The 26,261-nt window shown below is 41.6% G+C and overlaps 1 protein-coding gene across 1 annotated transcript; it reads left to right on the top strand.

The window, feature by feature from the left end:
- The first annotated feature begins 24,758 nt into the window (after window positions 1-24,758).
- Window positions 24,759-25,337, top strand: LOC122810793 (GATA zinc finger domain-containing protein 14-like). The gene has a single exon (XM_044082353.1). It carries the CDS (start codon window positions 24,759-24,761, stop codon window positions 25,335-25,337), a length of 579 nt encoding a protein of 192 aa, XP_043938288.1.
- Window positions 25,338-26,261: the final 924 nt, after the last annotated feature.

The following is a 26,261-nucleotide window of genomic DNA, read 5'->3' as shown; positions in this document are numbered from 1 at the left end:
TTATGGTTTTCTGTAAAAGATATGGTCTATGTTGATGGAGGGCCTGCAGCATAATCTCATTCTCGGCATCTGAGAATGCTGATTTATGTGACCCAGATTTCATATCTCTGTTTGGGAATAAAAAACTATGTATCAGAAAAAGAAGCAGGGATTGGGAAAAAAATATTAATTTATGCAGACACTGTTAAATATGTGCAGATGGCTGATCTATTTGAATACGCACATCGAATAGATAAGTGTATCTCTGCCCTCCTCCCCAACTGACAGACCTGAATAAGGATGAAGAAATGTGTTACTCCAGTATATATACAGCAGTATTAACAATGAATCAAGTTTAATGAAATGACAATTTCAACAAATCATTTGTTTTCTTTATTCAGACTTTTGTTAATTTACTAAGGAGATGAGGGCAGAACAAAAATTGTGTATGTAATAGATGTCACTGAACCTTTTCTTATAGAAACCATTAAAACCCCCTGTCATAGGTTCGTAGGTTCATAGGTGTGCACTAGGCTAATGGCCCTGGAGCCTTTACAAGCCTAGCCCATAAGATTACCCTGGCATCGTGCCACTCGACCTTAGTTCGTAAAGCCACTGGTGTGATTCCTGGGATGAATTTTCTATTTCCCATCCACTCATCAAGATTACTCTTGAAGAAGGCCAGTGAGGTGCTGTGCTTGACATGTATGGGAAGTCTATTCCATAGCATGGACAGTCTGTGGATTATCAACCAGTCCCTCCAGCATGTTCTGTTGATTGTGGTGTGGAGGGATTGGGTTTTCTTTAGATTTAGAATTTCTTACACAGGTCATTCAGACATGGCTTTGTAAGTCAAGCAGAGATTGCCTCTTAAGTAGGCGATATGAGACAGAGAATAGTTGGAGTTTTTTTAGTCTGTCCATATAGGACAAATGTTTAAGGCCTAGGATCCTCTTTGTGAGGTACTTTTGCAGCCTCTCCAGTTGTTTCAGGTGTTTAGTGAGGTATATGCCAAATGGGGCATTGTACTCAATGATTGGCCTAATGAGGGAAGACTAGAAGGAGACAATGAACTCATTCTTCCTGTATGCAAAACTCTTAGTAATGAGATGTGCCACATAGAAGGACTTTCTGACCACAGTGGTAATGTGGTGGTCAAAACTGCTGTCAACCTGTGTTCCCAGATCTCTTATAACACCTTCTGTGTTCAGTGGACTACCATCGATGTGGTAATTCAAGGAACCTGGTTTTTCCCAAAGTGGATGATGACACATTTTTTGGCATTGAGCTTAAGGCCATGGGTCTGACACCAGTTGTTGGTCTAAATGAGGCCTTTCTGTAGGATGTCAACATCACTCGGGGAGTTAATAATAGCTCCAAACTTGCAATTGTATGTGAACTTTGTCAGCCAGAGTCCCTTCATGTTGGCCTGGACTTCAGAGAAGTAGATACCAAACAGTAGAGGACCCAGGACCAAACCCTGTGGGGCTCCACTCATGACTGGTTGGCAGTCTGACTTAGAGCCAGCTACTTTCACACTGTCGGTTCTACCTGTGAGCCAGTTTGCAACCCATCTAGTGATATAGGGGTTGATGCCTAGCTTAGTGAGTTTTTCTATGATTTCTGAGTGGGGAATGGTATCAAAAGCCTTGGCCAGATCAAGGTAGGCTGTATGAACCACCTTGCCTTCATTCACAGCTCTGGTGACTGACTCAAAGAAGTTGACCAAGTTGAGCAAGCATGATCTACCCTTCACAAAACCAAACTGTGTGGGATCAAGAGTTTGGAGATTCCCTATTTCCTTGTTTATTAGGTCCAGTATGATGCATTCCATAGCTTTGCATATCAGACTCGTTAGGCTAATGGGGTGATAGTTCCCAGGGTCTGTAGTCACTCCTCCTTTATGGAGAGGGATGACTGTAGCATTGCGCCATTTGGTAGGGACAAAGCCTGACTTGGGCTGTGAATGAACAGGGCACACAGGTGAGGTGTCAGTTCACTCTGTAGTTCATGTAGAACACAGCCAGGGATATTGTCAGGTCCCATAGAAGCTGCATTCTTGGCCTTGGACAGTGCTGTTTTAACCTGTGCAGCAGTAATACTGGGTGCCTGGCAATCTACTGGTACTCTGACTGGTCCCTTGGTGGGGAGAGAGGGGTAAAGTTGGCACTGAATCTGTCAGCCAGTATATTGACAATATCTGTTGGCTTGGTATAGGAGGTACTATTGTGCAGTAGCTCAGAACAAATCTGGGTATTGCCATGGAGATTCTTTACATAACTACAGAAGGCCTTGTGGTTGTCTTTACTATCTGTTGCAATTCTGTTTTCATAGCTAGCGTTAGAGGATTTGATGAGGGATCTCAACTTTTTGTTGAGGCTGATAAGGGAGTTTTTCCAGTCTTGGGACTTCGCCTCATTCCACACCAGTTTCCTCCTTCTGCTTCAAAAAGGAATTTGCAAACTGTAAACAGCACTCATTTAAGAGATGAAAATAAAAGGTCACCTGTGAAACAACTATTCCCTCAAACCTACAACAGCAAACACATATGTAAAGGACACAACCTTCTAGTGGGATAATACCTGTTTATGTCAGACATATATAATAGGCTTAACTCAGATTTTTGTCTAAAATGTAAATTTCACATTACTACTTCTAACGTAATTTCTAAAATATGTTCACATCTGCAGGCAAATGTTGCTGCAAAGGTATATAACATTAAATGAGGATCATTCCAATAACAACTGTTATATCTTTTATAACAGCACAAATTGGCAAAGTGCAGACATCACTCAATTTTATTTGAAAAAATAATAACATCATAATTGTGTAACTATTACTTGTAAAGACATATTACAGACCTTGGTGCATTGTTTAGTAAGGTTCACCAAAAGTAATATAACAGCAGCAGTCAAAGAACAGTATCCATAGCTGATGAATCTAAGCAGTCTTCCTTACTATGATACAACTATCTTAGCCCCAGATTGTACTTATATAGTGCAAATTAACCCCTCTGGACATGGTGAATATGTAAATTAGGTGTCCACTCATTATCATTCATGAATCACTCAGTCTGCTTGAAGTGCTAGGCAGGTAAACATGTTGTGAGGACCTGCACAATGCAGTGCACATGGTGCGAAGACCTTCACAGTGCTGTGTACTTACCTTAGCAGTACAAGAATAAGCATTGAGTAATGGGTCTTGCTATGGGCTTATAAATGTGACTCATTAACAGTAGTGCATAATTAAGTGTTTAACACTCCTGCCACTTTGATGTACACTTACAGAGGGTATGTCAGGGAGAATAAACTTACAAAAGAAGTTTGAGATTACATTGGCTTACTTAGGAGATAACCTTTATACCACATTTATGAATATTTGCTTAAGAGATAAATGTGCCTTTAAGTACAAAGGGTGTGTATGTTATATCAAGGCCATAACACTTAAACATGCAAACACTACATTTCTAAATAAATGCAAATTACAATGCAATCATTTTACAAACACATCAGAAGGGATTACTGCTCAGAAAAGAAAGGAAATAACTTACTCTTGTATTGCATACATTCTTTAACTGTGACAAGAATTCTTAGGTTAAGTGGTGCATGTATCACATACATCCATGCATTTACTGTAACAAGTGTGATATACAAAAGGTCAATGTTGAGAAAATGTTTATATTGCTTATAAATGTAACATGTTACAATGTCAAAGCTTGATTATATGTAGTCAACTTTGTCTCATAAATACCTCTTGTGTGTGTGGCACATACTGTTAATCTTCTCAGAGTTTTATGTTAATGACATATTTTCAACATTCAAATCTAGACAGGGTGATGTCTGTGTGACAACAGGAATCCACAATGTCCAGAATTTCATGATAGAAGACCACAGAGTTGAGAAATCATCACACTCAGACATTTTATCCTTTTGTTGGCTTCATTTTGGATACATTGCACATCAGCAACCACCAGCAGTCAGCAGTAATGAACAACAGTTCAGTTTGCAAGGTAAAACTTCAGAAATTAAATTTAGAATGCCATCAGCAGCACACATGAGACTGACACTGTTGCACTTCCATCAGAAATATTAACAGTACTGAGTATAGAAGATGCACTTGTTATGAAACTTTTTCTGTGGCTCAATGTGTTAATGCATAGACTTGTGAACAGCAGCAGAGATCTGAATTGGGCAGCAGTTCACTGCCATATTTCTAGGTATATTTTGGAAGACATAACAGGTAAGGATGAGGGTGCTGCAGATTCAGCAGCCGTGACATTTCTTGTTTGGTTCCATGGACTTTTTCCTTGGTCATTGTTTTTTCTGTTTGTCGGTATCAAGAGGAGTCCAGAATCTTTGTGGCACTCCTCATACATTACTGCAGTTGTATGCTTCTGTAGGAGGGCTCTGCCAGGTCTCATTACAAGACTGGGGCTTGGAATAGCTGTGTGAAGGCTGTAACAAGTGCAACTGGTATGCCATGCTGTGGTGAGCAGTGCAACATGAAGAGGTGCAAGCAGGACCCCCTGAGCCAATGGGAGGCAGAATTTGCAATTGCAAACAGCACTGTATTCTGTGAGTATAGGGACCCATTACCAGCAAATACAATACCATAAACTGGCTAGTCAATGCACTTCTTCATTATGCTTCTTATGGCTCAAGTGTAAATATAAGCAACATCATACTACATCTGAAATTTCATTAAATTTACCAAATGTCATTTCATCAGTCCATATGATCTTAAGACACACAGCTGAGTAGGCATACCTAACCTATACGTCAAGCATACATGCCTGCTCCAAAAGCTCTTGATCATTGCATTAGGCAATATGTAAATCAACTTAGATGTGTGTGTGTGTGTGTTTAATTCCAAGGAACAAAAGGTAGCTTTGAGAGCTCAGTAGTTTATAAAATCTATTTTCTGCAATCATTAAATAATGTTAATCTTTCCAGTTATGTAAATGGATATCTTTACTTGGAATGCATATATCACATATGCTATAGTCACCTGACTGTTTGCCTAATGTGTACATTAGCACTGAGACTGATGTATTTTATGACACATGTAGGGTTTCACATCATATCTGGATGTGCCAAAGTTTGCCATATGCATAGATCAATTTGGTTATGTATTGAAATATTAAAATGACATGGAATTGATGTTATTTTATATGTTTTCTCTCTGCAACCCTATCTCTTTCTCTCTCTTTTTGTATTTTTTTTCTTTTTTTTTCTTTGTAGAAACATTGCTCCTTTAAAACAAATGACCATCAGCATGTGAAGCTAGAATGACTACTGGATATCAGACCAGCATACCTGTACAGGAGGCTGTGTCAGCATCACCAGAGGCAACACAGACACCTAGCACATCTGGGTCACAACCTCTCTGAGTTACCTCCAAAACTCCAAAACTCCTGCCCTACCTGCTCCACATGTTTTAGGTAGTACTAGTGAATGTGGTGGTTTTGTCAGCAATCAGGAACTGATAGGACTGGTATAGGGTATTATGGATGGGGGTCTTGGTGCCTGAATTGGAAAAGTAGAGAAAGTCCTACTTAAAACTGCAAAGTTGATGTCCTTTCCAGCACTGACCCAGGGATATGCGATAGGAGACAGAGATGAGAGTTCCCAGGATGAAGACTAGATATTCACTCTTCTCATGCTGGATCTTGATGCACCTCTGTTGTCTCCTACTTAAGCCAAATTATGTTCTCAAGCCTATCTGTACCTCAACATGGCTGCTAACAGATGTTCTGGTTATGAACAGCTGCTGCTTAATGTGTAGGGGGTGCTTAGTGGCTTGAATATTCATTGACCACTACTGCAGGTCATGTTAACATGAATGAAACATATAGGCTTAGCTCAAGGCTTGCATACTTGTTGAATCCCTGGGTATATCTATTATTCTCTAGATCATATATGTATGGGGGAGATTCCTCAAGACTGGAGACATGCACTTGTTAAACCTATATTTAAGGGAAAGGGGAATAGGACAAACCCACAGTCATGCAGACCCATAAGATTACTTTCTTATTGTGGAAAAAATAATGGAGCAGTTATTGTAAAAAAAATTTTTTCAGAATTATAAAAGTTGGGACTTGTAACCATATGTCAGCATGCATATGTTGAAAAAAGATCTATAACAACTGCAGCATGCTATAACTATAAATGAAAACATTATATTGTGATGTAATTTATATAGACAACTTCAGACTTTGATAGGGTCATACTCAAAACATTGATCAGTGAATCAAAAAACTAGGCATTGATGTAATCTTGATAAGAAGGATAGCTGCATGGCTTAGAAATCGGACATGGCAAGTATCATACAGCAATTGGACATGTGAAATTCTAAGTTACAGTCAGGAAGTCCCATAGGTGTCTGTTCTAGGTCCATACTTGTTTATGTCTGTATGCAGATGACCTGAACATGGGTAAACTGATTACATATGTTACAGATAGGGTATGTATACAAAGGAACTTGACTAAATTGACCATTTGGGGCACAGGAGAATAATATGCTGATAAATACATCAAAAACTAACCACGCAAGATTTGGGAGACATAGATTGAAGGATGAATATTTAATATAACACATGATGATTGAAACTGTAGATTTATTTAAGGACCTGGCTATATGAGTATTTATTTTACTTTGTTTACTGGGGCAGTACAGTGATCACTATAGACCATTTGTAGACACAGCCCAGGTAGCTCCAGCTTTGAATTTTTCTAATCATATAATCCAATTGGTTAATGATAGTTATAGAACTATAGGTATATAAAATATTTATAAAGTTTAGGAAAACAGAAATTATGAAATCATTATCTGAAAGTAAATTAGACCCAAAGTAGACTATGGAAACCTTATAAGAAAACAAGCATGAGTAAATTGGAAAGAGTACAGTGGGGATATACCAAGAGCATCCATAGATGTGAAAATTTAAGCTACTGTGAAAGACTAAAATATCTAAACATGTACAGTGTCCCACACAGATATTTAAGAGGAGACCTTATGCAGGTATATAGGGCATTTAGAGACAACTACCTCTGGGAATGTTTAAGGTTATCTAAAATACTAGACAATCATCAGACAATCTAAGACTGTATAGGACTGAGAGATGTATTGATTGGCTCTCCAAGAAAGGAGCTGATGTATGCCATAGAGTACCAAATAATATTTAAGAAAGCACTAGCTTGGATATTTTTAAGAACAACTTGGACACTTATTATGGGAAAGATTTATTTGGTGTATTGGCAGGCTAGAAGGCCATTATTACTTGTGCCTGAAATATATGTACGTAGGTATATATGTATGTATATGCCTGTATTGTTACTTGAATCCCCTAATACAAGTAGATATAGAGTCCAATTCATTTTGGTGGATTCCAACTTAATTGCTAACATATGCATTTTCTGTATACAACTTATGTTTACTTTAATTATATATCTTTTAGAGCTGCCACTGACCTGATGTTGTTGTGAGACTACTTTGGAATTCTACATTTAAGGTTTGCAATTTTGCATTGTATTTATTCTAGTAGTCTTATATATTGTAATCTGTTTTAGCCTAAACTTGTTTTGTTTTACATTTGTTATTTGTATTTTTTATCATGGAGTTTTAAAATGAAGCATTTAGGGCACGTTAGGAAATATTTATTTTCTGTTTCTGCTCTGAATGCAAAGAGATCAGGGCTATGAGATGTGTGAGTGGAGCTGAGAAGTAGCATGTATTATTTAAGACTAGCTGAAAAGGAAACAGTTTTATTCTTTTGCAGCTGCCATTGTCCTGACGTTGTTATGAGATTATGTTTCCCACTACTATCCTTTCTCTGTTGTGCAATAAAATTCAATGTCTCTTGAGTGGCCCCATCCATTTATTATGTTTGACTTATGAAGCTCCTTGCAGTCTTGTCTGCTCATAATAGTGAGTACTAAAGGTTCAAATTAGGAAGGCCATCTTCACAGACAGCTAAACTTAGTTACTCTCTATTTCTTATATTTCCACTGTTCAGTGCACACTGCAATGTGAAAAGTATTGAACCATTTTCTTGCATACTACTTTCGAAATCACAAACAATGGGGCAAGACTAACAATCACTGAAACCCTACAAATCACATCTCAGGAATCAGCTTGGGATAAGTGCTTCTGTTTTGCTGTTGGTGAGAGAAGGGACATTATTTTCTAGCTTTCCTACAGACAACCAATCACTGGAATGCCTGAAAACTGTGTTTTAGGAGCCAGCTTGGAACTAATGATTCTTTTTAGCTCCTGGTGGAAGAAGGAGCACAAAGAGTGATTCCTGACTTTCACTGATTGGGCTACTGTGATTGGTCTAGTTTTGGACTGTTATGCAGCTTAGCTCTCTTGCACTGAGGTGCTCTGTGTGCTGTCCAAGGTATCTACCAGGAGAAAGCAGCAACAAGTCCACAGGGCCATAGAGCATTTTGTACAATACTGCTGATCTCCAAAGAGTCTGTCACCTGCTTCTTAAGAACCAGCTTTGCATTAGTGCTTTTGTTTTGCTTCTGGTGAGAGAAGAAACAAAGGGAAATTGATTTCTAGCAGAATGTAGCTGTGGTGCAACCAGCACTAGTAGTAACTGGGTAGTAACCAATAGGAAAATCACAACTATGTATTATTCTTGTAACGTAGTGAATAGCTAACTCAGTGTGTTTTTGCTGAAATTAGTTAACTAGTTCCTTCTGCTTGCATAAGGTTCCCACGTTAGTTGTGAGCATTATTTACTGCTGATTCAAGTGGCTTGCTACTGGCTGGTATGCTCTGTTGAGCATTTTGTTGCTTATTTTCTGTGTTATAAATAGGGTGATTTAGAATGATGCTGCCTATCCTGCAATAGTCTGGCACTCTGTACTTTAAACGTGCAAGCATTTAGAGCCTTATGTTTCTCTATATAGCCTATTCCTCCAATTCCTGTTGTACTTTAAATAGTGAGTAGTTGTATAAAGAAACTCTGGTTTGTAATAGGGGTACATTGCTTGTGTGTAAACTTATATTGTTTGTTTCACACACCACATCCAGTAAATGAACTCCAGATCTCATAGGGGCAACTGTTCCCACAGCCCATAGTAGCTAGAACCATAGATTTGTACTTTTGAGCATTTCTGTGGCCAGCATAGTTAAACGGCCATCCTGAGGCAATGTAGCAATTGTCTCATGTTTATTGATAACTACTACTTAAACCAGCAGACACAGTCCCCCGGATTCTCTATGCCTTGCATGGCATGCAGGATTAGTGCAGGAGCTCCAGCAGGCAAGATGTCTGCCGTGCGATCCAGGAACAGCCTGCAGGGGCGTGCACAAGCGCTCCTGCACTAGTCCTGCATGGACTAAGCCCCTGTATGCAAATCACCCCATTTGCAGGAGAAATCCATGCAAATGAGGTGAATTTGTGATCCAGGAAGCTTGCAACTGGCCATGCAGGACTAGTGCAATCTGCAGAAATGTACTCAGTTAGTAACCAACTACATGTCTTCAAAATCCAAAACGGAGATGTGACAGCTCCAAATAAAGGCTGCATATCAGTTAGGAAGCTTGCCAATGACCAAGTATTAGGCCACTGGCATTGCAAACAGCCAAAAAAAATAAAGAAATCAACTTTTAAATTTTTTTAGCCGATCTTGGCTGTTTAAGCGTAGGGCAGTGGCGTGCAAACGAGATTGAGGGGAAAATAACAAAATAAACCTAAATTAAGCATTCTAACTAAAATCACTATTCTGCCATGCAAGTCAATGAAAGGCAGAAGACAACATGGCCAGTGAGTAGTGGTTGCTAAGGGTGGAGGCTCAGTGTGAGACATGTAACTATGCATTACCAGGCAATCCTATGCAAATGAGGGGAATGATAGTGAATCCCAGTTTTCCCCAGCATGCTAGTCAGGTCCCAACAGTGTAAGAGTAGGAATAGCTTGGTGCAAGCCTTGGAGTTAGGTGACATCATGAGGGGTGTGTCAGGCATACTGTAAGTGGATTGGAGCCATGTGGCTCGGGTTTGCTCCTAGCTTAGCACAATCTGAATCTGCCAACCACACTTTACATTGACTAAGTGGGTGTGTGCCTCTCGCATGGGTTTTAAAGGAAGAAAAAAAAAGTTAAACCAGGAAATAGCAGCACTGTGCACATTTGAGCACTCTGTTTGTGCGGTGCACCCCTGGGCTTAAACAGGAAGGCAATGGGAAGGGAAAATAGCAGTAGGAAGGTAATCAAGGAGAACTAGCATAGCTGTCAGGTGAAATGTATCAGAATCAGCCAATTACACAGGCAGCAGATCAGCCCATCCCAGAACACTACTATAAACTAAGCAAACACCGTCCCCTCTGGTTTTTCCCCTACTCAACACCACCGGTGTATACAAGTGGGGAACTTTTAACAAACAAACCTACAAAATGAGAGGGTCTGCAGCAGACAACATAGAACAACATGTGCAAGAGGCTGAGGGTGGTGATGATGTGAATGCTGCCGATCAATCCACAGTGAGGAGATAGAGATGAGTGTACAGATCCAGGGTAACCTACCAGGAGCTAACATGAGCTGGAGATAGTGGAGCACTATAGGGTGGACAGGGACCTCCTACAGCAAATTGTTGAGCTGTGTCGGCCATGCCTGACACACCAAAGTGACCGAGAGGAACTCATCCCAGTGGATACCAAGGTATGTGTAGGAGTAGGAATAGTAGCCACAGGTACCTCCCAAAGCTCAACTGGGGATATCATGGGGATCTCACAGGCATCAGCATCCAGAGCATTCCACCAGTTCCTGGATGACATGTCAGCACATGCCAGTGAGCACGTATATTTCCTCAACACCTGTGAGATTTTGGCCAGCAATATGCATCTCTTCCACCAAATAGCAGAATACCTTGAGGTAGTGGGTGCTATAGACTGCACACACATATGCATCAAAGAACCACCCGGTAATCAGGGTAGGGCCTACATCAACTGCATGGGCATTCCCTCTATCAACTGCCAGGTCATCTGCAATGCCCAGGGCATTATAATGAATGTGTGTACTGGCTGCCCTGGAAGCTATCATGATTTCCACATTTGGCATCTGACGCAGCTATACCAGAGATTTGCCAATGGGGACATCCCCTACCGTCACCTAGTGGGGGATGCTGGTTACATACTCGAGCCGTGGCTGATGATACCCATCAGAAATGCACACACACCTGAACAAGAATGCCATAATGAGGCACAGACCAGACTTATAACAGAGCATGTGTTTGGGAAGCTCAAGTCATGGTTCTGGTATCTGGACACATCCGGTTGAGCCTTGCAGTACTCACCAGCTACATGTATCCAAATTGTTATGGTATGTGCCATGCTGCACAATATAATCCTGTGGAAACAGCTGCAACAGGAACAGCATGGGGCAGGGCCACACAGCCCCCCACCAATGCCAAGGCCTGCACAGGCACAGAGTGACTCGGAGGAGGAACAAACTGAGCTTGCCCCAGTAGGCAGATGGAGGCATGCCCAATATGCCAAGGCAGCGGCGAAGAGGCAATGCATATCACATACATTGACACAGTAGTGACTCAGGGAATGACACATCTCTCTGACTCACACATACAGTAAAAGGGATGCCAAACATGACATTACCTGTGCTCAACCATGTATAGGGAGTGTACTATGTGCATCCAACACAGGTAGCCTTCCAGCACCATCCTCAATCCTGGTACACCCACAAGGTAAGTCAATCAACCTACCAATTGCCAGATGGAGTAGAATGTGTCATTACCTGTATCTATGGTATGGTTGTGAGCATGCAAGGGAATTGGGTGGCTGAATGTTGTGGCAGCAGATAGTAGACACCCATAGTGGCACCATGACATTAGTAACACATAATGGAGTCACCATAGCAGTCAGTACTACACAGGGTGACAAAACTCACTGCAGGAAATGTGCTGGGCGACATGTGTGTCCATATGACTCACACATGCCAGTCAGGGAGGTTCACATACCCAACAACAGTCTCAGCCAGCAGGACAGGTGTAGACAAACCCAAACAGAGCCTGTGCTACGCCTCTGAATGATGCCTATGGGTAACTTCCCCCCGGGCCTACACAGACAGACTACAGCTGGTCAGGCAGTGGGATGTTAGTTCTGAAGGGGAGGAAGTCAGACAATAATATGTAGGGCAACCAAAGCTAAGACCTGTAGAACACTGATATCCCACTAGTCAGTATGATAGCAAATGTGTGCATGTGCCAGGTGTGCCCCCCCCATCCTATGTAGATATGTAGAAACAGTAAGGTGTGCCCCCCACTCCCATGTAGAAACAGTCAGGTGTGCCCCCCAATCCTGTGTAGAAATGTAAAAACAGTCAGGTGTGACCCCCCACACCCTATGTAGAAATGTAGTAATAGTCAGGTGTGTCCCCCCACTCCCATGTAGACATGTAAAACAGGTGTGTCCCTCCCCCCATTCCTGTGTAGAAATGTAGTAACAGTCAGGTCTGCTCCCCCCAATCATGTGTAGAAATGTAGTAACATGTATGAGTAGGTATAATACGAGTGGAGCACAGATGGTCAGAGATCGCCAAGGTAGCAGGATAGGTTGTAGCATTTGTACAATATGCAAGTCTGAGTGTGTTAGCATGGTGTGTGTTTCATAATGTGTGAGACTGGTCAGTATGTATGCATGTTGAGGTAAGACCAGGTGGCCGTTGCCCACTATTGCTGATAACAGGGACAAGCCCTCACGACTGCAGTGCCAAAGACAATCCCCACCAGTATAACACATGCAAGCAGTAAGCCATTGTAAATGTATGGTGGTAATATGTGTCACCATCTGAAAGACTGACATGGCATGGCTGTTGGGCTAGATATACAAGCAGTACACAGGGGAAAGTACCCCAGATATACAGTATATATTGTGTCACTGTGAAATGGTGACACCCTTGGATTTGTACATATAGGTATGCATCACAGTAACAGGTCCTGTAGTAGGGGATACTGGTGAGGTCTGTCTGAACACCTGCAGATCACAAAGGAGGTAGGACTGATGTATTAAGAATGAGCTGATGTACCCACACATGCCAGCATAAGTGTAATGCCCCATGCATATCTGTGTGTCAGATGCAAGTAGTGTGCATAGCAAATGCCAGATATGTCTGGCCCACTGTTGTTTGCAGACATGGCCTTCATTTGTTTGTGTGTGTGAGCATGCCCAGTATGACCTTTTGGTATGTTGTTGGCTGACATTGCCCTCATTTCTCTAAGTGTGTGAGCATGCCCAGTATGCCCTTTTGTATTGAATATGTGGATCAATTCTGGGAAAACATCACTGTGTCTAACAATACACATGTCTGAATATCTCTGCTAACAGCAGTAACATGCAGCTGAAGCAGCACCGACACAATCATCTACAGTACACACTATCCCTTGGACAGTTTGTCCCCATATTGCCAAATGATTGACAGATACCCTGCAGAAACAGTATGCTACCTGTAGGTGTACAACACAAATGTCTGCACTGCAGTACAAACTACCCAGAATCGATCCACACATTCAATACAGAAGGGCATACTGGGCATGCTCACACACTTAAACAAATGAAGGCCATGTCTGCAAGCAACAGTGGGCCAGACATATCTGGCATTTGCATTTGTTAGTGCAGACACTCCTCAGTATGCAACACTCATGCTTTGCACACACACACACTGGATAGGAACACAGGCATATATCCAAGGACAACACACTGTAATAAGCCAAAAGTAGACATACACAGATGTGTGGAATAGAGTGACTGTCACGAGGGGTCATACATTATCAGGCCTGTCCCACCCAGCACACAGCCAAATGGCTACAACCACATGAGGTTTGGATGTCACTCACGTTTGAGCTTAGCTACTGGTATCTGTCAGCATGATGGACTATGTGGTGCACGTGCAAGCTGTGCAACATCACTGTACAAGGAAGTAGTCATCTAGCAGCTGTATGAATGTACCTGTGGAATATACCCTGTGTGTGCCCGCATGTGGTGTGTCAACCTCTAGATGAATGGTTTATGGCCCATGCACTCACACTGCCCCCCCCCATAGCTGTACTATGAGAAGCCTGCTGAGGTCATCCACTTTGAAATACACCCTTGTGAAAGGTGTAGGCCAGTAATCTCCATGGCATGTCCTATACATGTGTACTGCTGTAATAAACTAGTTAGGTAGGAGTTCTTATCCCAGACATGGCAAGTGTGTGTGGTGGTGGTGGTCGTGGTGGTGGTGGTGGTGGTGTGTGTGTGTGTGTGTGTGTGTGTGTGTGTGTGTGTGTGTGTGTGTGTGTGTGTGTGTGTGTGTGTATGTGTTTGTGTGGAGAGCAATGCTTTTTAGGCTAGTCACACTCACTACAATTCAAATGTCCTACTTTGTCAAGGCTGCTGATGTCATACACTGTGAAATACACCTTTTGGAAAGCTGCAGCCCAGTAATCTCTGAGGTGTGTCTTATACCTGTGTACTGCTGTAGTGTAATAAACTAGTTAGGTAGGAGTTCTAATCCCAGACATGGCATCTGTGTGTGTGTGTGTGTGTGTGTGTGTGTGTGTGTGTGTGTGTGTGTGTGTGTGTGTGTCACTGTTTGTGTAGAGAGCAATGCTTTTTTAGGCTAGTCATACTCACTACAATCCAATTGCCCTACTGTGTCAAGGCTGCTGATGTCATACACTGTGAAATATACCTTTCGGAAAGGTCTAGCCCAGTAATCTCCATGGTGTGTCCTATAACTGTGTACTGCTGCAGTGTGATCAACTAGTTAGGTAGGAGTTCTAATCCCAGACATGGCAAGTGTGTGTGTGTGTGTGTGTGTGTGTGTGTGTGTGTGTGTGTGTGTGTGTGTGTGTGTATGTGTCTGTGTAGGGAACAATGCATTTTAGCCTAGCCACACTCACTACCATTCAAATACCCTACTTTGGCAATACTGCTGATGTCATTCATTGTGAAATACACCTTTGGGGAAGGAGTTCTCCAGTAATCCCCATGGTGCGTCCTATAACATCTTCATGCTGTAGTGTGATATAGGACTCTGGTAGGGGTTCTATTCCCACACATGTCAGTTGTGGATGTTTTGTGTGAGTTTCAATGTTTGTGTAGGGAGCAATGCATTTTAGCCTAGCCACACTCACTACAATTCAAATGCCCTATTTTGGCAATCCTGCTGATGTCATTCATTGTGAAATACACCTTTGGGGAAGGAGTACTCCAGTAATCCCCATGGTGTGTCCTATAACAGCTTCATTCTGTAGTGTGATATAGAACTCTGAAAGGGGTTTTATTCCCACACATGTCGATTGTGGGTGTTTTGCGTGTGTTTCAATGTCTGTGTAGGGAGCAATGCATGTTAGCCTAGCCACACTCACTACAATTCAAAGGCCCTACTTTGGCAATCCTGCTGATGTCATCCCATGTGAAATACACCTTTGCGGAAGGAGTACTCCAGTAATCTCTGTGGCATGTGCTATAACTGCGTAGTGCTGTAGTATAATAAACTAGTTAAGTAGGAGTTCAAATCCCAGACATGACAGGTGTGTGTGTGTCTGTGTTTGTAACTCATATCTTGTGTGGTGGTGGTTGTGAGTGTGTAACAACTGGGCCTAATGTGGAGTGGGTTTTGCAAATTTCTTATATGGTGGCCCTAGCGTATATCACAATGTACACTGTTCAGGGATAACAGATGTGAAATAGCCGAGAGGCTGGGGTGCAAATCCATACCCATACATGTGACATCAAGGCCAGGCAAACAAAGTTAGCAACCCTAGTATTACCCAGAGAACACACTCAACCCATACCTCATACACAGACACACTTGCCTAGGCAACAGCCACTATGTTTGTAGTACACTGCATATTGCCCACTGATATGGAGTGATTGCAGTGGGCTACAGAGGGCAAGGCACCCTGTCCATCTGTCCAATAGGCACATACATGTAGACAGTGCACCTTCCCCATGTTCCCCACTGGACACCTGCAACACCTGTGGTGCCATCAAATGTGACCCAAAAAGAACATACCATGCCTGAAAACATGCCCTGTTTGGACAGATGCCACTGACACCAGGGAATGCCGTTAGCATGCTATCAATGTAGGTGCAGGGTAAACCTGCTGTCCATTACCAGTTCCCGCCACATGAGGCCAGGACTGGCACATCTGATAATAATCTGTGTACACAACATTGGCCAGATGCCCCAGGTACAGCTCCACATGTCACTGTACATGCATATAGGAGGTGTGCACATCCCAGACACTGTCCATGTCATGGACTAAGGAACGCATAAATGGCAAGCAATGCACAAGCACTGGCTGCATGCAATAGTAACCCAGGTGACTGGATGATGAATACAATACCCACCTGTTTGGGCAAATCCAGAAACTACACCCCTGAGCCACAGTGCAGACCATTGTCATGTGGCCTGATGCCAAGGTATACCCATCACCTAGCCTTGTATAGCTGTCTGGCACAGTCCACCACTACACACTCGTGAAGCAATGCACCCATGCATGTCAGTACTGGCACCATGTGTGTGTGTGTGTGTGTGTGTGTGTGTGTGTGTGTGTGTGTTGTATGATGCGTATGATCACATTCACACTCACTACAACACCCACTGGCATACTGAAGCATGCTGTCTGAGGTCAGACACCTCCCCATGCCCTTTGCCCATATAACCTTCGTATGACCCCTGTGGTGCACGTGATACCTGCACAGTAATGTGTTGTGGCAATCTCACTAGTGATGAGTTGTATTCCTGGCCCTGCCAAGTGTGTCAATGTGTGTGCATCTCTGTGTGGCGGTGTTGACGCTGGCACCTGTTCATGCGGACAGGCACGTGAATTACACCTACCATATGGCTACCATATCCCTGTTGCAGATGTCACTCACCATCACATATACATTCTGAGGGCTCCTCAACATGTAACCTATGTGGCACATCCAATAACTGCATAGAAATGTGATAGCACTACATAGTCGTCAGGGATTTGATACCCTGTGCTGGTAGGTGTGTGACACAAACATGCTTAAGTTTTACTCTCCCACCCCTCCCTGACTTGTCTTTGCCTCTGTCTGCCTCTTTCACCCCCTCTCTGGTGGATGTGGAGACCTACACCTGCTTTGCTTAGGCAGCTGATGGCCTCTGCATGAATTGTAGCCCTCCTCTAGCTGATTGCATGTGGAGCAGCTGTGGTAACATTCCCATAGCCAATTGCATGGAAACACACTCCAATATCTAGGAGCATCATGTTGGTGTTGGGCCTTTTCATTTACTGTGCGCAGGAACTCGATCTGTTGTTTGGCAAACAGCATCTCAGATGGATTGGGGATTTACCTCTAACAGCATACACTGTGGAAACAGGGCAACACACATGAGGGGGATGTGCCTGACCTGACTACAGTCTGTAAGTGCTGCTATACTGCATTTGGAGTAATGTTGGTTTAACAGGGTGTGTGTGGATATGGCTGTCCTACATGTTTTAATACCTGCCATGTCAGTGCTATGTTTATGAGGAATCCCCACCTGTAGGGTCATCTGCAGACTGGGCAGTGTGTGGTGCCTTTGGTTTCATGTGTTACCCACAGACCATCTATCTGTAAACTGCAGAAGGTAGTGTGGGGATTGCAGTCTGTAGATGGTGAAAGCCGTGACAGTTACTGACTTCATATCCCTCATAGGATGTTGCAACAAACCCTGTTACAACAGTAAAAGTATGAGGTTATCACATCAACATGTCAATATTGGCCCTGTGTATGTGCTTCCAGCCACAACTCTCTCAACCTTTGTACATATGTCATGCATTAAGAGGTGCATATGTGCTGTACACCATAATTAGTGACATCATATCTGATAACAAGCCAGTGAGATATCAGACTGCTACATATGTTATGTACAGTAGGGGTTATATTTGATGACATAACCTGGACATTCTGTGGTTGTGTGTACAGTACTGAGGTCTGTGTACTTATGGTGAATGTCGACAGTGTGTGTACTGTTAATATGTAATTTGGCCTGTGTACAGACTGTGGTAGATGTCATTGTTCTTGGTCCCATCCTATCTGATGTTACATGCTGCTCCACTGGATGTTACCATATCGGCTTACATGTCTATAGGGCCATACACACACACATGTCCCATACCACAGAAAGGCATCGGACCACACTGTTTAGGGGCGCAATGTATGTAGGGTTAGTGTGTGAGTGGCACATATGAGAATGATGTTGAACAGATAGTCCATATACTGTAATATTATGCTAGCTTACCATATGTGGCTGGGGCTGCTTTCACATTGGTTGTGGTTATGCACTTTCACACAGGTGTATCTTACCCTGTACTGTGACATGCCTGCAGAGCCTGCTATATATGCAGGTGCATGTGCATTCCCCTATAGGAAATGTAAGCCAGTGTTCAGCCAGTCTGCCTGTAGCCTGCAACGTGCTTTGTTACATGCCTAGCAGCTTAGTGTACTTACCCAGTGAGATGTCATGTCCAGATACTTGCCAGATGTACTGCTGCTGGGCCTCCCTTAACAGTCATGTATGTCAGACAGAGCAGTGGGATGCTGTACAGATGTATGCCAATATCAAGTGGGTAGTATGTAGCCATGGCATCTCTGTACCAGTGGGTATTATGTGTCAAGACAGACAGGGGTGTGTGAATGCATAACCTATCGGGGCAAATGTATACCCGTCATTACGTGTTATACCTATCTACATGGCTGTTAGCATCCACATTGTCAGGCTTGGTCCACACATTTTGCACTAAGGGGTTCTGTGTATACCTCTGGACTGTCCAGAGTGTGTCAGAATCTCCACATGTATTGGCCAATATCTCTGCTGTAGTCCACAGGAGCATTACATGCTAGCAGCAGTACTGTACTATGATGTCCTTAGGATGTCTGTCAGTAGCCAATGGCGTACATGTGAAAAGCAGATGTGACCTCCCACACATACCATGTCTGTGAAGACAATCCCTATAACAGTAGCAATAGTCTACTAATATACCTGCTATACATACCTGACATCCCCTTGCACTACAAAGTTGGGACTATAGGGGCTGAGGTAGGGCTGCACTCAATGTTCAGGACATATGGTGAAAATATATGTATAGATAATTATCCAGATATCTATATAGATATATAAATATATACATAGCGACATATATAGATGGGTATGTATATATACATAGATATAAATATTCACACCCAGATATAAACATATACAGAGCAATATATGTCTACACATATACAGATAGTGATACATATGCACATATAAGTATGGATATCTACATATGTATTGACAATAGTAGGTATATCAGAATAGATATGTATGCACATATAGTTATAGATATCTACATATATACCAACATAACTAGGCATATCTGTACACATAGGATGTGCATACATATATAGCTATATAGACATATATGTATATACACACACACACACACACATATATATATATATATATATATATATATATATATATATATATATATATATATATATATATATATATATATATATTATATATATATATATATATATATATATATATATATATATATATATATATATATGTACATACGAAGAGATGTACACATGGCCATATATATGTTGCACTATACAAATGTGTATACAGACATATGTATGAGTATACATGGGTATGTACATGTAAACATATATAGACCTATTATATGTATACAACCATATTCCTGTCATGGGTAAACGTCACAGTTGTGTATACATTCCCACATGTATCTCACCTTATGTATCTGCTATGTGCACCCTATGATAAAACAACATATGTGATGCAACAGTCATATTAATAAAAAGGACTGCACAATTTAGGAACTACAGGCAAATGTTAAATACTACTCAATATGTGTATTGACAACAATATTGGTAAAACAACAGCAGTCTTCACAGTGGTCATGGAGTAGTAATTAAGTGTTGTGACTTCAGTGTGAATGGTCTTGGGTTCAAGACCTGGAAGGGCTGTTCATTTTGTTGCTGGGCAGAACAAGGGCTATTGGATACAGAGTGGTTAAGGCAGTTTTGAACAGCTTTAAGCATGTTTGCATGGGTTTGAATGGAGGTAAGCACTGCTAACTTCCGGTTACAGTTTCTTATACTCAGTTAACTTCTAAATTGCTTAACCTGTGTAGGCATTGCTTACTCCAGTGCAAACAGGCTTAAACCCACTTACTGCTGCTTAAAAGTGCTTACTCCCACTTACCCCTTGCTAATTTCTTTAAAAGAAAAGAAAAAGGGGTTGAGAGGAAAGTGGTGAAAAAGGGACACAAAGAGGGAAAGACAGTAGGGAAAATAGCCAGGGATGTGCAGGAAGGGTGTAGGGAAGTCTATAGCTGCCCATTTCATTTACAGCAACAGTTGTGCGCATACACTGAATTTGGTGGTTAATTTGGACACTCAAACCCCTGGGAGGGAGGTGAGGACAACAATAATATGTTGTGATGCCAATTAGACCAGATTACATGTGTCCAGTGGGTACATGTGCAAAATGGACAGCTATGTATGGGGCAAGATTTTTTTGTGGGAACAGATTGCCCTTTTTTTTTTTCAGGTGAGACTGGGATGTTGGGGAGGGGTAGTAGGTATATTTGGGGAGGTAGGTAGGGTAGGTTAACAGACAAGACAAACAAGACACATACAGGGGCGGTATATGACTCATGTGGGGGGGTAAACACCTTGATGGGGAGAGGTGTTATGAAATTGGAAGCCCACAAGCCCCCTATTGGTAACAGTGAGACTGAGGTCCCCACCCAAGGTGGCAGTGCTGGGGGCTGAGTCACAGAGCCAGGCTGACTCTCTAATCGCAACACACGACCCTCGAGCTGGCATAGAAGCTCACCAAACTGCTGGTTGATCTCTCTACGCACCACAACTATAACCTGGCGATGGATGACAGGTGCCTGTCCATGCCCACTCCCAGGGGTGACGAGCCGCATCCCCTGAGGTGGTTCCACCCAAAGGTGGTGCAGGACCAACAGACAGGGAGGTCCCAGGTTAGGCCCAAGACATGCTGGTGCCCGGTGCAATGGCCAGCTGAGGTGGGACAGGTGGGTCCGCTAGGACCGGCCTTCCCAAGCATGCTATAGTGTTTAGATTTCATCATCATATGTGGGTTAGTAATAGTCAACACATCCCAGGGTTAGGTATAACAGCATGCATAGATATTCCCATTAACCCAGACACCAGATACGGAACAGTTGCATAGCAAACAGAACACATGCATATATGGGACCACAGTGGTAATAAGAACAGCATGCAGGTACATTGATGGCACCATGCCACCAATGTTGGAATAATTCAATATAGCACATGCACGGGAATCATTAAAATATTTATCAAACAATTGGACATTATCAGAACATAGGTGTCATTACATATCAGTTGGGGTGGGTATGTTGATTATTGTTAGAGATATGGTGGCGGGGAGAGAAATATGCAAATTAACAACTAGTATATTCCTGCAGTCCACATTACTTTCCTAGTCAGTGTTGTTATCTGTACCTTACAAGTCTTACCAAACTACCCTATAGCCTTAGTTTGGACAGTGATGAGGCTGTCATCATCGTTACACATGAACCGGTTTTACCTGCAGTGCACACCTCTTACCTGGTATACCTGTGGAAGGAATGTTTGTTAACACTAACTCTTTCTACACATATTCCCAGATTCCAAGTTGATGTTGTGCACATAGCTATCCAGCTCTTTCTGCACAGACTCTGGCCATGTCTTGACCACATGCTGGTGTGCCGGGACATATCTAGAATATTGCCCTCTTCCACCTTTTGTGACCTGACACATACATATACATGCTTTCCTACACAGTTATATTATGTAGCACAGTGTGGGTGACAGTGACCAGTGATACTTTATTATTCAGAGAAAGTGCAAAACTCACAATTCCCTACAATACCAGAGTGAACAGTACCAGTACAGGTTATAATGGTCTGTATTTCTCAGCACATTGTTCGTATCCGACTTACCTGTGGGAGCAATGTTTGTTAGCACTACCTCACTTTTGCCACACAGCATTCCGGATTGCACATTAGTATTATGCACATACATCTCACTTTGTTATTGTACACACTGTGGTCACAGCTTAACAACATGAGAGTGTAGATAGGACATACTTGACATATTACTCTCCTAATGGGTTTGGGGGGATGCTACAGTGACAGGTGTGTTCGCATAGATGTTTGACAATCACTTGTATTCCCTGTTTGCTGGCTAAACATCTGGGATCATACCACAGACTTACCAGGGGGACAGGGGGACAGGCAGCAGATATGGCTCCATATACTGGACATTCTGGCCTCATCTGTACAGTTGTGGGGTATGATTCTGTATGCAGCCTATTTCCACTCCCAGGATTCAGACCCTAGCTGTGTCTGCTACAACTTAAACACTGTCCATCACAGTTGTGTCTGCTATATAGATATTGCTGTATATTTCCTATCTGCTTTCTGTCTTATTAATCCCCTGTGCGTTTGCATTCTGACCTTGTATTACAACACTCTTATACAGATTTCCTAGACAGTTATATGTTGTAGGACAGTGTGGGCGATAGTGATGTGTAACACCTCATTATTCAGAGCAACTTCATCAGTCGCAATGCCATACAATACCAGTGTGAACAGTACCAGTACTGGGTATCATTCTTGTATTTCTGGGCACAGTGTTGGTATCTGACAGACCTGTGGGAGGAATGTTTATTAGCACCACCTGAATGTTCCCGCACACAGTACCAGATTCCACATTACTATTATGCACATACATCTCACTCTGTTACTGTACACACTCTGACCACAGCTTGACAAGTTGGGGTGTAAATGGGACATATGCGGCTTCCTAGTCACATAAGGTATTGGGGAATTGCTAGTGTGCTAGCTTTGTTCTCATAGATGTGTGTCAATCAGTTGTATATCCTGTTTGCTGCCTATACATCTAGGATCATCCCACTGATTTCCCAGGGGGACAGGTTGATAGGCAACAGATTTGTGCCACTTTATTAGACATTCTGGACATATCTGTACAGTTGTGGGGTATGATTCTGTATGCAGACTACTACCACTGGCAGGATTCGAACCGTGGCTGTGTGTGCTAAAAAACAACAGCTTACATCTCAGTTGCATGTGCTATTCATGTTTTGTTGTCTGCATTTTCCCTGTTTACTGTCTATGTGTCTCTCAGTTGTAGTAAATGGCCTCTGGGCATTACACCTGTCATATCTTGAACACACTTATGCTATAAGCACAAGTAAAAGTGACAATGCACTTGCTAGGCATAGTATGGTACATTTAGGACATAGATTTACTTTTAAAGCAATAGACCAAATTCAACACAACATTCGAGGTGGCCCTTCAAACCTACTACTTGAAGAATGTGAACTGTCATGGCAAATTAGATTGAACGCCTTTGTTGAACCTGGGTTAAATGACCATTGTAACATAACATGTCTTTTAAAACTTAGAAGTTTAGAGAGATAATGAACAATCAGTTACGTCTTTGTTGAACTTGTGTTAAATGATCACTGTAACATAACATGTTTTTTTAAAACTTAGAAGTTTAGAGAGAGAGTGAACAATTAGTTACACATAAATATTTTCCTTATTAATTTTATTATGGTTATAAAGATGGTATAAGTGTACATAGTTTTATATTTGTTGATTTTTTATTTTATGTATGTTGATTATGACTGGAAGTAATGTTATTTATGCTAACAGTGGTGCTGTATATGTTGATTACAAGCAGCAACTTAAAACGCAGATTTTAAAAAGTTTCAACAAAAGTACTACTTTTCCGCATATCAATGCATCTTTCAGGCATGATCATGTGATTTGTTGTTACACTATTTATTTGGCCTTGTTTTTTAAGAATGTAATCTGAGGAAGTTGCCTTATTGAAGGTGACGAAAAGCGCTTAATTAAACCAGTAAATTTTCAAGGTGTTTGATTTTCTTCCACGGAGCCTTTTTGTCAAAGTATTGCAGTGTTTAAATTTGTTTCAAGTAGTTTTTTGGTTTGTCGTTCATGACTTCTGGAAATGCTAGTGGTTCTAACAGTCCTGTACTGTTTAACCCGACTCAAACACAAACTGAACTTTTAAACCTAACGGCTCTTATTAATGCCTTGCCTCAACGTGTAAATGATCTATTTGTGCATTTGGACTCACAACAGTCGAGGCCAGTTACTTCATGCACTGTCAATAGCAGCTATCCATCGATTCCACCGGGTCAACAACAAGCCGGAAATGGTAATGCATTAACGGGCAATGACAGTATCCAACCAACAACCGGAGATTTGGACAATCATCCGGTTAACAATTTTAGAGATTCAAGTAGGGTTATAGAACTGCTGAACAGACCACCTGTAAGGCGTGACAACCCTATTGGTGATGTAGACGGAAGACAGAATGGCTTTGCGGAGCTCATTGGTACCCCACAGTTCCAGGAGTGGATTAATGACATGCGGAAATTTTGCTTTAACCATGACAACATTGAGGGGCAACCGACTGACAATGCTAATAACCAACAGGTTGGTTTTGCTTTTATAACTGAGCAGTTGAAACTTCTAGACATAAAACTAGTTAAATTAAAGAAGCTACAGCTCAAAACTATTTTCATGACTGTATAAAGGAACACATTGTCTCAAAAGGTTTGTGACATCATTTATACCCCACCGGCCTTGTAGCCGATTCCTTGTTCCACCTTGAATTAAACTCATTATTTGACCAACAGGGGTTTGCCTTAATGAATTTAATGCTTAAACACTACAACGTGCAGATATTGCAACTATCAAAAGAAGTTTCTGAGTTAAATTCTTCTATCACTTCTCATGTTGACTTTTGTAGGTACAAATATGAATATGAGAGATGCTTTGTCAGCATCGACCAGCTCCTAGACAGGCTAAAATTTAACAAAATTAAAAAAATGAATAGGGACCGTGCAGCTTATGAAAATGGTCTAGCATATCCAAAACCGTCTATGGCTCAAGCTGGTTTAGTGATTTCAAGCATTGATGCTGGGAACACTACAAGAAATGACTCTAGCAAGGGAAGAAATGACACTAACATTCTGAACCCTACTAATATGGGTGGTGAGTTTCTTCCTAGCCCTGAACAAAATCAAGTTAGACAAAGCGAGCGTCTTCGTTCTAACAATAAAGAAGGGAATAATAACCAACAAGGAACAAGTTTTTCCAATAACAACTCTAATAACTCGAACAACTTAAATTTTCGCAAAGATGTTCACCCTGGTGCTAGCCCAAAGAAATTCAACAACTATACTCAAAAAAACAAACAACATGGGAACAACAAGCGCAGGAGATAACACATGATTTGCAACATCGGGTTGCTATTGTGAAAAACAAGGCTGGTGACTTTCATATTTTCAATTATTCATCTATTGAAATCGATCCAATTCTAGTTGAATTACTAGCAAAAGGGAACACATTTGTTCCCAGTCGTCAATTTGACATTGTTTGAACAGTGAAAGACCTTAAGCTGTTTGTAAGAAGGCTTAATTTGAAAGTCGTTTGGTAATTTTGGAGAAACAAACTCTTCTTTTCGAGTATCTAGTGCTTACAATCCCCCACTTCACCCTACGTTAAACACGTTTGAAATTATGACTGAATTAGACTTGAGACATTTTTCAAACAACTATAAAAGTTTATTTAACAAAAATCTGTGAGTAGAAAATACTACACGCGAAGAAGTTTCAGCAGTAAACATGTTTAAATCTTTACATGTGAGAGCTATCAAACCTGACAAGGGTGGTGGGTTAGCTTTGTTTGATTCAATAGATTATGTTGCTAGAGTACAGGCTTTATTGGACAGTGATTCTTACAGTAAAGCTTCAATTAATGAAGTCAATGTTGCCTACAAACGAATAAATGGTTACATCAATGACTTATTTATAGAAGCCAAAACTGACATCAACCAATATAACTACATGAATACAATATGGCCTAAAATTCCTATCTTATTCGCAATTCCAAAAATTCACAAAGATCTGAACAACCCACCCTTTAGACTATTGATTGATGGTCGTGGCTCTATTACATACCCGTGTGCCAAAGTGGTGGACAGTATACTAAAAAAGTATTTGTCAACTGAAACCCAAGTTTGTAAAGATTCTTGGGCATTCTTACATAACATCAATGACCTGCAGTTTGACAAACATAACAACCTTTTGACTATAGACGTGAAAGAACTTTATACGTCAATTCCACACTTAGAAGGTATGGAATGAGCC

This window comes from Protopterus annectens, chromosome 9.part0 (assembly GCF_019279795.1).
Source record: "Protopterus annectens isolate FY-2018-M chromosome 9.part0, PAN1.0, whole genome shotgun sequence".
Lineage (NCBI taxonomy): Eukaryota > Metazoa > Chordata > Ceratodontiformes > Protopteridae > Protopterus > Protopterus annectens.
The sequence above is the reverse complement of the archived record's forward strand: the minus strand, read 5'-3'. Positions and strand labels throughout refer to the sequence as shown.